The sequence below is a fragment of the Metarhizium brunneum genome, chromosome 2, assembly GCF_013426205.1.
Source record: "Metarhizium brunneum chromosome 2, complete sequence".
Taxonomy (NCBI): Eukaryota; Fungi; Ascomycota; class Sordariomycetes; order Hypocreales; family Clavicipitaceae; genus Metarhizium; species Metarhizium brunneum.
This window is the reverse complement of record NC_089423.1, coordinates 685,536-698,311: the sequence shown is the minus strand read 5'-3', so window position 1 is coordinate 698,311 and position 12,776 is coordinate 685,536. Positions and strand designations below refer to the sequence as shown.

Sequence of the window (12,776 nt, the reverse complement as noted above, 5' to 3'; positions counted from 1 at the left end):
CTATCCCCCAAATCGCAAGCTTACTGCTCCTTGTAGGTCTGGTAGACTGTATCTTCTCGTTAGCATCGACCGCACGAACCATGTTTCCGAGTCGGCGAAATGACGCACCAGCGATGCCGAAGGGGGCAAGGAAACCAGTGGCCATGAAGGCCCAGTAGCCAGCACCGAACCACTTGCTGCGAGGGTTGAAGGGAATGTTGGTGTAGGGGCCCTCGGGGTAGTGGTAAGGGGAGGACATGCGAGCCCGGGTGGCATGGAAGCCTCGGCGGGAGACCAGCGAAGTGGTCGTACGAGCGGCGGCGCGGGAGAGCATCTGTGGACGAGAACAGGGTCAATTAGCTGTGGGCGGTGTGGAGGCGTCGAATTGAGAGGCAGGGCGAACCTTGGAGACGATTATCGCGATGCGAAGGGGATGGATTGGAGCTTTGGTGAGAATCGACGTCGTGGCAGATCCGAGGCAATGATGGTGGTCTGAGGTCAAAAGCAAACGGTTCGGCGTGAGCTACTGGTCATGTGATCTCTATAGGTTCTCGCTCGGAAGGGGCCGGCTATACTTCGGCATAAAATGTGGAAACTTGGACTCTGCATGCCATCATCGAAACCCAAAGTGCCTCTCACCGCCTGCGTTTCCATGACCCAGGAATTTTTCTTTTCTGCCAGCTAAACTGCCCAGCCCACATGGTTTAGACGGTGGAAGATTTCAAGTTTAATCGCCGATTTGCCGAACGCTCTGCCTTTTCTGATTTCGCATTTTCGTTGCGTAAATGCATTTGCGTATTTCGGCGGCCAATTATTACCTTGGAGCGCTGTAATTGTTTGCATTATATTTTGGAATCTTTGTCCCGTCCTTCACCTTTTCACCGGCACCTGTAAGGGCTGCCATTGCCCAATACTGCACTCAAACCGTCCATAGATGCGAGACAAGACCGCCGCCCGCCATGGATGAGTTGTTTGATGTTTTTGACGGCCAGGCCGGAGCCCAGAGCGCTAGCGATTCCGAAAGAGAGCCTCAAACGTCTCGAGCCCGCGACAAGAGCAAGAAGCGTAAGGCGGATGAGGCCATGAATGGCACTGCGGCTGTGGAAACCCCAAAGGAAGGCGATGATGGTGATATGGGCGACGCTACCGAGGTATCCAAGGCGGAGGAGTCCGAGGAGGAGGATTCAGATACCCCCAGCCAACAAGACAAAAAGAGACGAAAGAAGGAGGATGGTACCGGGCCTGTTATGACGGATACGTTTCAAACAGCCACGTCAAGAGAAGTCGCTGGTGCGGCAACTCTGATACCGCAGGATTCGTCCTTGGTTTTGTCGCATAACATTCAGCACCAAGTTGCTTTGCCACCCGATCTGGACTACGAATACGTTCCCCTGTCGGAGCACAAGTCGCCTGACGAGCCTGCGAGAACATGGAATTTCAAGCTGGACCCTTTCCAAAGCTTGTCGGTGGCGTCAATTGAACGGGATGAAAGTATTCTTGTGTCGGCTCACACTTCTGCTGGCAAAACAGTTGTTGCTGAATACGCCGTGGCGCAATGTTTGAAGCGCAACCAGCGAGTCATCTACACCAGTCCCATCAAGGCGCTTAGCAATCAAAAATATAGAGATTTCGAGGCAATCTTTGGAGATGTCGGTCTGATGACTGGTGATGTTACAATCAACCCCACGGCGAGCTGCTTGGTCATGACTACTGAAATTCTGCGATCTATGTTATACCGTGGCTCAGAGATTATGCGAGAAGTCGCCTGGGTTGTTTTCGACGAGATTCACTATATGCGAGACAAGACTCGAGGTGTTGTGTGGGAGGAGACCATAATCATGCTTCCCGACAAGGTTCGATACGTCTTTTTGTCCGCCACCATCCCCAATGCCTTTCAGTTTGCCGAGTGGATTGCCAAGATTCATCACCAGGCTTGCCACGTCGTGTACACAGACTTCCGACCCACGCCTCTGCAGAATTACTTTTACCCCTCTGGCGGCAAGGGCGCGCGAATTGTGGTCGATGAGAAGGGCAACTTCAATGAGCACAACTTTAATCTCGTTATGAAAGAGATTGAGGATAAGAAGGGTGCCGGCTCCAATGACATCAACGCGAAGCAAAGGGGCAAGGGCAAGAACAAGAAGATCAACAAGGGCGGTGTGGACGAAGGTTCCGACATACACAAGATCATTCGTATGACCATCAAGAAGAAGTTTAACCCTGTCATTGTGTTCAATTTCAGCAAGGCAGAGTGCGAGAATATGGCCTTGAATATTTCCAGCCTGTCGTTCAATGACGATTCCGAAAAGGCCATGGTGAGGAAGGTTTTTCACAGCGCCATTGAGAGTTTGTCGGAGCAAGATCGAGAACTGCCTCAAATCAAGAACTTGCTTCCTCTTCTGGAGCGAGGCGTTGGCGTGCATCACTCAGGTTTGCTGCCGATTCTAAAGGAAACCATTGAGATTTTGTTTCAAGAGTCTCTTCTTAAAGTTCTCGTTGCCACCGAGACCTTCTCCATTGGATTAAACATGCCTGCCAAAACGGTCGTCTTCACCCAAGTCACCAAATGGGATGGTGTCAAGAGACGGCCTATCACGTCGTCCGAGTACATTCAGATGGCGGGTCGTGCTGGACGTCGTGGTCTCGATGCTCGCGGTGTGGTCATCATGATGATTGACGACAAGCTTGAACCGGATACCGCCAAGGGTATTGTGACGGGTCACCAGGATAAGCTCAATTCCGCATTTTACCTAGGATACAACATGATTCTCAACCTGCTGCGAATTGAGGCGATTTCACCCGAATTTATGCTTGAAAGGTGCTTCCATCAGTTCCAGAATGCCGCCAGCGTCCCCTCGTTGGAGAAGGAACTGATGTCGCTGCAACAAGAGCGAGACGGACTCTCCATACCCGACGAGGCGACAATCAAGGATTACTACCAGATTCGACAGCAACTCAACTCGTATACTGAAGACATGCGGGCCGTCATCCAGCAGCCCACCCACTGCATAGAGTTTCTTCAGCCAGGACGCCTGGTGCAGATATACAACCCCAAGGAAGCTCATGATAACGTTACAGGAGGCCTCGACTTTGGATGGGGTGTCATCGTCAATCACTATCCTCGACGGGCGCCCAGACTTGGTGAACCCGAGTGGGAACCGCAGGAATCGCACATCATTGATGTTATGCTACCTATTTCGGCATCAAGTGCCGACATTACTCCTGGCCAGCCGACTGGAGCCATGCCGCCTGGCCTCAAACCTGCTGGCGCAGACACCGCAGACACTGCTACAATCAATGTGGTAATACCCTGCCTACTTACGTGCATGAAAGCCATCAGTCAGATCCGCATCTTCATGCCCAAGGATGGTCTGAAGGCCGATGCGGACAAAGACCAAGCACGCAAGTCATTGGCAGAGGTTAAGCGCCGGTTCACCGACGGCATCCCCATTTTGGACCCCCTGGAGAACATGGAGATTGTCGACGACTCGTTTAAGAAACTCCTGCGCAAGATTGAGGTGCTCGAGTCCCGACTCCTCGCCAACCCCTTGCACATGTCGCCCATGCTCCCGTCCCTCTGGGACCAGTACAGCGAAAAGGTGCAGCTCATAGATAAAGTCAAGGAGAAGAAGAAGGCTATTTCCAAAGCCCATAGTATCGCGCAAATGGACGAACTCAAGTCGCGCAAGCGTGTTCTCCGCAGACTAGGTTTCATCAACGAGTCGGAAGTGGTGCAGCTCAAGGCGCGCGTTGCCTGCGAGATCTCGTCCACCGAGGGCCACGAGCTGCTGCTCTCGGAGCTCCTGTTTGACCGCTTCTTCAACGAACTGTCCCCCGAGACGTGCGCCGCCGTCCTCAGCTGCTTCATCTTTGACGAAAAGGTGGAGACGCAAGCTCTCAAGGAGGACCTGCAGAAGCCGTACCGCGAGATCCAGGCCAAGGCGCGCATCATTGCCAAGGTCAGCCAGGAGTGCAAGCTCGATGTCAACGAGGAGGAATACGTGACGAGTCTCAAGTGGCAGTTGATGGAGACGGTCTACGCCTGGGCTCAGGGCAGGCCGTTTATCGAGATTTGGTACGTTTTTTTCTTTTTCCTTTTTTTTTTTTTTCACAAATACAAAGCTAATATCCCGTAGCAAAATGACAAAAACCTACGAAGGCTCGCTGATTCGTCTCTTCCGACGACTGGAAGAATTGCTGCGTCAGATGGGGGAGGCAGCCAAGGTCATGGGCAATGAGGATCTTGTGAAGAAGTTTGACGAGAGTTTGCAGAAGATTAGGAGGGACATTGTGGCTGCGCAGAGCTTGTACCTTTAAACATTCTCGGCATTGTTTATAGTAGGCGTAGGCATTGGAACGGAGTTTTGGAGTGTAAAAAGGGGGCACTTGGCTCGATTAGTTGTAGTAATTGGAATATAATGCGGCATTCTTGCCGTGTGGTGTGCTTGTTAAGTGAAGCTGTGGAAGAGCCTTGGTTTTGCTTCTTTGAGAGTCCACGAATTGCGTCACCATTGTTAGGGGTCTCGTCTAGTTTGATCTTGACTGATTGGCCTAGAGGACCTGAAATTAGTATTTGGCTTAAACTTTTGATGTCGGGACGTATTGTTTCCATCATGGTAATCCTGCCTTGGTGTTGAGGGCCTCGGGTACCGTCTACAGGAGCCATTTGGCCGTTAGCAGCCTCACATATTCAATCTCACGACAAGGTCATCAAGTAGCGCCGCAGGCGGAAGCTCCCCTGGTACGGCCCTGGAGGGCAAGTTATTAAATAAGCTGTGGGAGATTTGAGAGCTATAGCTATATCCCCAGCCTGGCTCAATGAGGGCGCACGGAGGCCCGCTTGTCGAGATTTGAACTCGCACAGAGTGCCATCATGGCGAGCAAAGACGCAAATTGGGACCCCAAAGGTTTCCGCGCAACAAAGAATGAATGAGCGGGTTGTAACTAGATTGGCTCCTCCATATCGTCGTCGTAAAGACTTTACAGACCAAGATTTGCGTCGAGTAAAGCCCCTGCTCAAGATACCGTATAGAAGACCACTGCGTCACTTCCCGCCAAGCCTCCTGGATTAATCACTGACTCTGTAGCCCTGGAAGGATGACTGAAATCGGAGCTTGCAGACGAATTGGAGGCTCGTGCAACTGCACGCCATGGAAAGGAGTGTCGTCTTGGAGGATTGGAAAACATCGATACCAGATGTTTCACGACAAAAGACACAGAGTCTGCGGTTCGACACTGCACTGTTTACTGGAAACCATTCCAGTTTGCCAATCAAGGTTCTGGTGGAACCCTCGACTTCCGCTACACGCTCCATGGAGAGCAGCGCCGACCGAGGATCATCCACTGGCAAGGAGCCTTTAACTGCAGCGAGTGCCCGGCCTACGGGCCCTCGATGCCATGGCATTTGTTGCGACTGGGCTTTGATTTGGCTGGCCGCGTTACAACTCGATCATGCGTGCGGAACAGGACGTGGTTGTCGGACAGTTGGCCGCGTTTTGCTGCATCACCACACCGCGGCGGGATAGCCAGACTGCAGAGGTGTATTTTGAAAACAAGCACAATCGACATGCAGGCCCCGGACCGTGGGAAGCCCAATGTTGACGGTGCTGCAAAGCTCAATTTCAGTAACCCTCAGCGGAACTTGCCCTAGTCAATACCCCCCCCTTAAAAAACCCAAATACGCCATGCTACCTCTCCCCCGATATACCCATGACAATGCCCACCGTGACGCTCAAAACGACGCCGGAGCCCACAAAGATCTGCCACTTCTCGCTCCAAAGGCCCTGTCTCAACAACCACGTGATGCTCCCCAGCGGGAAGAAGAAGCCAATCATCATGCCGCGGATGAGCACGTCCAGCACGGTGGACATGTTGCTCAGCTCGTCCTCGAGCGGGCTCGCCGCGCTCGGCAGCTCGCCGGCGTTGGTGTCGATCCACGCGTCCTCGAGGCGCCTCAAGCCGTCGGGCGAGGGCACCGAGTCGGGCGTAAACCTCTCCGTCTGGATGGACGCGAACTGCGTGCGCAGGGTGGAGATCTCGGACGACGTGAAGCCGGCCTGGAGCAGGCGGTCGAACCCCCTGGGCCGGGGCCGCGTGCGCCCAGCCGGGTTGGTGGGCGGCTCCGGGCCCGCCTCCTGCGGCGGGTTGGCGGCCGAGGCCTCCTCCGCGGCGAGTTCCTGGGCGGCGAGCTCGTCGCCGATGGAGCAGTTGACGTATACCCTGGCGGGGGCGCCGTCGACGGCTTTGCCCTTGGCCTTGGCGCTGGTGCTGGATGATGAGGGTGGCTGCGGCGGCGGGGGAGGCGGCGGCTTGAGGACGGAGCTGAGCGCCGACGAGTCCGGGAGGAGGCGGCCCTGGTAGATGAGGCGGAGGCGGTTGCGGGTGGCGAGACGGGTGCGGAGGAGGTGCTTGAGGGCGAGGACGGTGGTGGTTTGCGGGGATGGGATGTCGAGGTCCAGGTCGGGGATGGAGGCGGAGAAGCGGATGGTGAGGAGGAGCGGGTGGATGCGCGCGGCGGTTGTCATGGCGGCATTTCGTGGTTTGAGAGTGGCGCGAGGGCGGAGGCCGCGTTGAGTCTGCGAGAGTGATGGCGAGAGTGATGAGGTTGATGCTGTGATGGTGAGGTTGAGGTCGGAGGTGAGAGCGCGAGTGAGTGAGATGGGGTGACGTCGAGAGGAGCCTGTGATTGGCCGACGAGCGCGGGAGCCAAGGTGTTAAGCCACCAGCTCACAAAAGCGCCGACGGTGCCCACAGGATGAGACATATTTGGAAACGAAACTGGAACAAGGAACAGTCGCCCGTTGGCAGCCAGCTACGGGACTCGTCCGCGTAGTCGCTGCCGGGTACTGTACAATCCGACTTGGGTCGCATCTTCTCCCGCACCAGAACCAGAAAGCGAGACATGGTTAGTAGTAGTAGGACCCAATGTATGCCGGACAGAGAGCCGAGCAGACCGCCCGCCTTTCCATGTCAGTGCGCAATCCGATCCAAGACATAGCGACGTTTTTGGCCCCCGTGCCCGTTGTATGCAACCGAGTTGGTGCGGTCGGACGTTGCCTTCACCGGAAATCGAAGCTGGCTCAACCCTCGACCCCTATTCTGTGCTCCGTGATCTCCCTCCGTTCCTCAAGATGCCACTCGCTTGATATCTTGTCCTTTGCATCTACAATGCTCCTCAAACAAGTTGTCTCTCCGCGGAGGGCAAGGCCGCTCCTCCGAAAAGCGTATCGGAGCGTGCCCCTCGTATCCGCCATCACCATCTTGATCCTCCTTGCGCATTATTTCCAGCCCGCCCTTTACGAATTCATCGAGTACGCACGCCAGACACACCCGTGGTCGGCACAGCGTCAGATCGAGCAGCCCTTCACCCCGACCAAGCAGGAGTTGGCCTGTCTCCATGGCTCGGCCAAGTCTTCAAACACCTCCAACCCGCACGATGTCCCCAACGTCGTGCACTTCCTGTACATTTTCAAAGAACCGCTCGCCCAAGCCCGCGGCATTCAGTTCGACTTTGTAAACTACCTCGCGGTGCGCAGCGCCAAGATATCCCTCCGCCCCGACGAAATCCAGATCCACTACGCCATTCTCTCGCCGTCCGGCAACTCGGTCAACTCCAAGCTGCACCCCGTCACAAACCCGTGGATCCGACGTCTCCGCGCCGACGTGCGCCTCGTGGAACACAAAATCGAGAACCCGTACGGCGAGTCCATGCACCGCATAGAAGACCTGATGCGGCTGCAGATTCTGCTCGACAACGGCGGCATATTTCTCGATACCGACTCCTTCGCCCTCCGGCCGTTTGCGAGCCTCCTCCACCCCGCCGGCTCTCACGACGCGGTGCTGGGCTACGAGGGCGGCAACCGGTACGGCATGCGCAACGCCGTCATGGTCGCCCGCCGAAACAGCACCTTTATCAACGACTGGCTGGAGGAGTACATACACGGCCCGGTGCGGCTCCAAAGCCCCTCCAAGAGCGTCATGCTGCCCAAGGAGCTGGCGGCCAAGAAGCCGGGCGCGCTGTGCGCCTTGTCGCCGGGCGCCTTCTTCTGGCCGACCTGGACGTGGAGGCACGTCGGGTGGATGCACGAGGAGCTCGGCGAGGGGGAGACGGAGCATTGGGAGCGCGAGATTGAGAGGAACGGGGGCGCGCTGTTCCACGGCCAGTTGGCCTATCATGCCTGGAGCCAGGCCGCGCGGGAGAGGTACCTGTGGAGATTGAGCCCGGAGGTGGTGAGGAGGAAGAACACGCGGTTTAATTTGCTGGTGAGGAGGTTTATGGAGCAGGATGTATAGCGGGTATTGGGCATTTGTCGTTTCAGCGTGTTTATAGACGTTGCATTTCTCTGGTAGTCATGTTTGAGGATGGCGCGCGGTTCATGGCGTATGGGTATTCTAGACGCAGTAGATACAGTGGATTAATTTGTGCTATTCTCAGGTATTGATTAATTAAAAATTAATTCAAATTCAAGTCATTCTTGGTGTCAAGCGGCAAGTAGGCGCGGGAGGGAGAGAGGCGCATTCTGATGTGGTGATGTTGGTAATAGATGGTCAAATAGACGCCGCTAGCTGTAGCCGCGTCAACACTCCGCACAAGCGCGATGGATGTCGGCAGCAGCGCTGGGGCCACAATGCAAGTACTCCGTACACCGTCCTGTTCTGCGACACCACCAGTCCACAACATTCTTCTCACCGCCTTGGCAAAATCTCAGAAACCGTCGCTCCCAGCTTGACCTACGTCGTAGACCTTGGCCTTGACACATTTCCAACGACTCTTGGCTCCTGCGCGCACCTTGTTCTCGTACCGCCCAACGAGGACATGCCACCATGGCGCGCTTTGGGCGTGCAAAGTTCCTGACCTGCTTCTACTGTGGGAAGCGACCGGGCATCAAGTTTGACGGCACATCGCGCGACTTTCTGTGCTTGCATTGCGATGCAACCAACTATCTAGATGAGGTGTGCGCTGTACCCAATGATGGCACAGGATAGCTGGCGAAGTCTGGCCCCCTTTTCGTGTCGTATATGCTGCTGACCTTAATAGAATGGCGAAATCACAGATCCCCCTGTCGCAACCGAGCATGAAGCAGCAGCCATCCAATACGCCGCACCGCAGTCTCCCTCGCCTTCTCAAACGGACGACATTTTCTGTCAAACATGCCTCAAGAACCAGCACTTGTTCACAAAGTCACTGGCCCAGTACTTCCCTGATGACCCCTCAGACCCCGACTACCCCGAGCTCGAGCGCAACTACTACCGCTACCGACGGAACCTCGAGAAACGATACCCGCAAGTATGTAGCGATTGCGCCGAACGCGTCGAGGAGAGGATACGCCAAGCTGGTTACACCGCCAAGACTGACCATTTACGGCGTATGATGAGTTTGAGCCGGGGCCGGAGGACCAGGAGGAGGACACCGCTTGACTGGGTAAACACGCTGGGGAAAACCTTGTGGCGAACAAGCTTCCTTTTGCAATTGTTGTGGCATTTTGTTATGATCACGCAGGCACTGCAGCAGAGCAATGATGGCATGTATGATCCCGACGATCAGAGTGTATATGCCACGGCTATTTCATGGCTCAAGCTGGCTATTGGCTTTATGCCGAGTGCAGCTACCTTGATTCAATGGAGCATTTGGACTGCTATCCTGGCGGTGTGGTGGAACCCGCATTTCGTGCAGGTGAATCGAGGATTCACCAGGCACCTGCTGGGATTTACCCAGTGGTACTCGTTCCAGGGATTGACCATATTCTTTCGGTTCATCTTCCGCGGCGTGGTTGATGCGAATGCGCAAACCGCAGGCTCTGGCACAGCCAAACTAAGCGCCCATGTAGCCATGGCGCTGGTCATGACCGTGGTGAGTTGTTTGGCCGCGCATAGTTGATGCTTTACTGACAAAGACAGATCCACGTGTTGGCAGGTAGATCCATTCGTGTAGACACCTCGCCCTTGTTTGCGACAGAAGACAGACCACTGGTACCGAGGGAAGCGAAGCCGCCCAAGCAGAGAAAACAGGATGATTCCAAAACCTTCTCTGAACTAGTCAATGATGCGCTTGATTCCGCAAACGCAACACCGCAAAAGTCGACCATGACCGACCAGGCCCCGTCTCCTCAATCACCATTCAGCCCTTCGCGACCCCAGACCAGCCGGCGGCCAGTCTTTGGCGGCGTGAGACCAGCCGAGACCCCCACAAAGCGGACGGAGCAACTGCAGTATGATGAAGAAATGGACTGGTCGCCGATTAGATCACCGCACCGAGCTCTCAACGACAACGCGACGCCTTTGACGAGCAAGTTTGGGCGGACGAATGATGAACGTCTGTCATCGCCAGAGGCAAAGAACCCTTTCTGGTGCAAGGTTCCAGCGGCCCCTGTGAATCCGGCTCAACGACTGCGAAATCCCCAATGGTCACCGGCCCCAAAGAAGCATGAAGCTGCAGAAACTGGCAAAGTCATGTTTACAAGACGGGGCCATCCGCCGACCTCGTCTCAAACCACCCTCGACAGCGACACGAATGGTGGCGTTGAATTCAAGCAACCCAGTTTTTTTGCCCCGCAGAAAGACCATGATGCTAGCTCCCTGGCAGACTTGCTCAGCCAGAGTTTCACACTGGGACAGGACCAACAGGAAGAAGACGCCGAGACTGCGGCAGAACAAAGCGGCTCAACCGCACCGGCTAAAAGCATGCCCCAACCTAGCGTCAAGCCCAGCCCCGAATCAACCGTTCTGACGGTCTTGTTGTCAGCATGGCTGCTGACCATGTTTGCAAATGTGCCTTATGTGTGGGAAGTGCGTCTCACAACCCTCTTTGTGGCTGGCGTCATCGCTCTCCGCGGGACTGGAGACACGAGCTATACGCCTGGCAACAGGACGCCCGGACCAGCAGCCTACATATTATCGGCTCTCGGCGCCGCAGAACTGGCGGCCATTTGCTGGGTTGGATCCAAGGTGTGGAGTGGGCAATCAGATCAAACTGGACCATATGGCGTGGGGGTGCTGGTCAGTATGCTTGGCCACCAGGCACTGAGGATGGTATTGTAAGGATGCTTGCACGGCGTTTGTGGCGGATTCTACAGCGATGCACTGGGCTGGTTATGGGCGGCGATATCGGCATTTAGCATACTTGAAATATGGCATTAGACGGCGTTTTGTTTTAGAGGAGCAACAGTTTGAAGGGGAGGCTTGTCATGAGGCAAATGGTGATATTATGCTCATACTGGGCTAATGTCTCAGAATGTCCGTCCGATTCCATTGTGAGCGGAGCATGTCGCACAAAACTCGTAGGCGTGGCAGCAGCCTTGTTTCTTCGATTCACACTTGCACATCCATCCCTTCCAGCAACGTCCTCGTCTAACAAGAGCTGGCTGTGCAAGAGGCATCGAATACGCCGTCGCGGGCATCAATTCCGGTGTTGCGGGGCTGGATCGCCGGGTCCTTGCCCATCCTCGCTCAAGATGGCTACCGAAGCAGGCGCCAACGACTTGATGCGCTTGGCTGTGATTGTGTCCAACCCCAGGCCGCCCCGAAGCAAATCAAGCGTAATGCAGAAGATTGCTGCCGTCAGCGCAACCACGCCCCGACAAGCTACGGTCAAAAGAAACATCCCGCTGCCGTCATCGCACTCTCCGCTAATAATGCGGTAGTTGGAAAATGTACACACTGTCAACATACAACGGGTCAAGCGTGTCCGCCAACCAAGGAAATTGATCCACAGCCGGGAGGGTACGCGTTGAGAATTGGCGAGTAGTGCAGGCAGGCAGACCACCGTTGACGAGGAGTGCGTAAATAGTACGTCCTTGTTCAGAGGACGTGTTGGCGGGCCATCTACGCCATGGAGCTGAGGGCCGGGCGACGGACCGCATCGCGAGACCTCGAGGCCCACGGACGAGCACAACTTTGTGAACGTGGCTGGCGGACGGCCATTGGACTACTGGGCCCGTGTACAAGGCCGGGTCTGGCTGCTGCCCATTGTGGCGAGGCATGGCGACGCCGGGCACCGAGATGGAAATACTCCCGGTGCCGAATACAGGTTCTGCTCAGACGGCGGAAAAGACGACGCTGCTTGCTTGCTGTGGGGACCCCTGCTATCGTCCGGAGCACTGGCCGATGGTACGGCCCGGGAAGCACGCCGGCCGTCTTGTAGTTTGGCCCGGCCGCTCGGGAGACGTACGCGCCAGACGGAATAGCGGTGTCGCGAAATGGGCGCAAACGGAGCCGAATACACAACTGCAAAGGGGTGAAATCGCAAAGCGGGAGCTTGGGATTCATCCTGCTCGACGAACATGTCCCGGCCGGAATCGAGCACCGGCCCGTCGGGTGTGTAGTTACTACGGGCGCACTCTGGAAACAGGGGACGCCAAGACCGGGGGTTGAAACAACCTCCGCGGTGGGGCCGGTAGGGCGGCACCCATGGGTACGGGGACTCTGGGAACGGAAGGAGGCAGGGTTCGGAGGAGGGTCCGTTCTTGGGCGGGCAAGCCCCGTGTACTTGTGCTTCGGAGCGTAGATGGTCCCTTGTCAGATTGAAGATGGAGTGCGGCAGTCGGTTAGTTTGGCATGATGGCCACGTTGGCAATGACACGGGCTGTATTCCGTAGCACCGGTTCTGGCGACATCATCTCTCCGTGGGATAGTTTTAGCGCCGTACGTATGCTTGTTTCGGCAGTGTAGGCTGGCAGTTTCTTCGCTTGTAGTGAACAACGTGTTGACGTGCATACGTCACGTCTTTGTCGTGTTTTGAAGGCTGTATTCATCTCTGGCTTCCCTGGGGCTTTTTAGCACGGGCCCAACTGGCATGGTGC

General features: G+C 55.7%; 5 protein-coding genes across 5 annotated transcripts; 3 read left to right on the top strand and 2 right to left on the bottom strand.

The window, feature by feature from the left end:
* Positions 1-20: 20 nt before the first annotated feature.
* Positions 21-313, bottom strand: G6M90_00g031920 (uncharacterized protein; the record flags this gene model as incomplete). The annotated part of the gene is made up of 2 exons (XM_014687641.1): positions 21-46; positions 109-313. The coding sequence occupies 2 exons, from the start codon at positions 311-313 to the stop codon at positions 21-23; spliced, it is 231 nt and encodes a 76-aa protein (XP_014543127.1).
* A 625-nt stretch (positions 314-938) lies between these two features.
* Positions 939-4,296, top strand: mtr4 (ATP-dependent RNA helicase mtr4; the record flags this gene model as incomplete). The annotated part of the gene is made up of 2 exons (XM_014687640.1): positions 939-4,054; positions 4,116-4,296. The coding sequence occupies 2 exons, from the start codon at positions 939-941 to the stop codon at positions 4,294-4,296; spliced, it is 3,297 nt and encodes a 1,098-aa protein (XP_014543126.1).
* A 1,370-nt stretch (positions 4,297-5,666) lies between these two features.
* Positions 5,667-6,503, bottom strand: dsc3 (DSC E3 ubiquitin ligase complex subunit 3; the record flags this gene model as incomplete). Its single annotated transcript, XM_014687639.1, has 1 exon — positions 5,667-6,503. One exon carries the CDS (start codon positions 6,501-6,503, stop codon positions 5,667-5,669), a length of 837 nt encoding a protein of 278 aa, XP_014543125.1.
* Positions 6,504-7,146: 643 nt separating this feature from the next.
* On the top strand, positions 7,147-8,271 carry G6M90_00g031890 (uncharacterized protein; the record flags this gene model as incomplete). Its single annotated transcript, XM_014687638.1, has 1 exon — positions 7,147-8,271. One exon carries the CDS (start codon positions 7,147-7,149, stop codon positions 8,269-8,271), a length of 1,125 nt encoding a protein of 374 aa, XP_014543124.1.
* A 531-nt stretch (positions 8,272-8,802) lies between these two features.
* On the top strand, positions 8,803-11,016 carry G6M90_00g031880 (uncharacterized protein; the record flags this gene model as incomplete). The annotated part of the gene is made up of 3 exons (XM_014687637.1): positions 8,803-8,931; positions 9,017-9,829; positions 9,877-11,016. 3 exons carry the CDS (start codon positions 8,803-8,805, stop codon positions 11,014-11,016), a joined length of 2,082 nt encoding a protein of 693 aa, XP_014543123.1.
* Between the last annotated feature and the right edge of the window lie 1,760 nt (positions 11,017-12,776).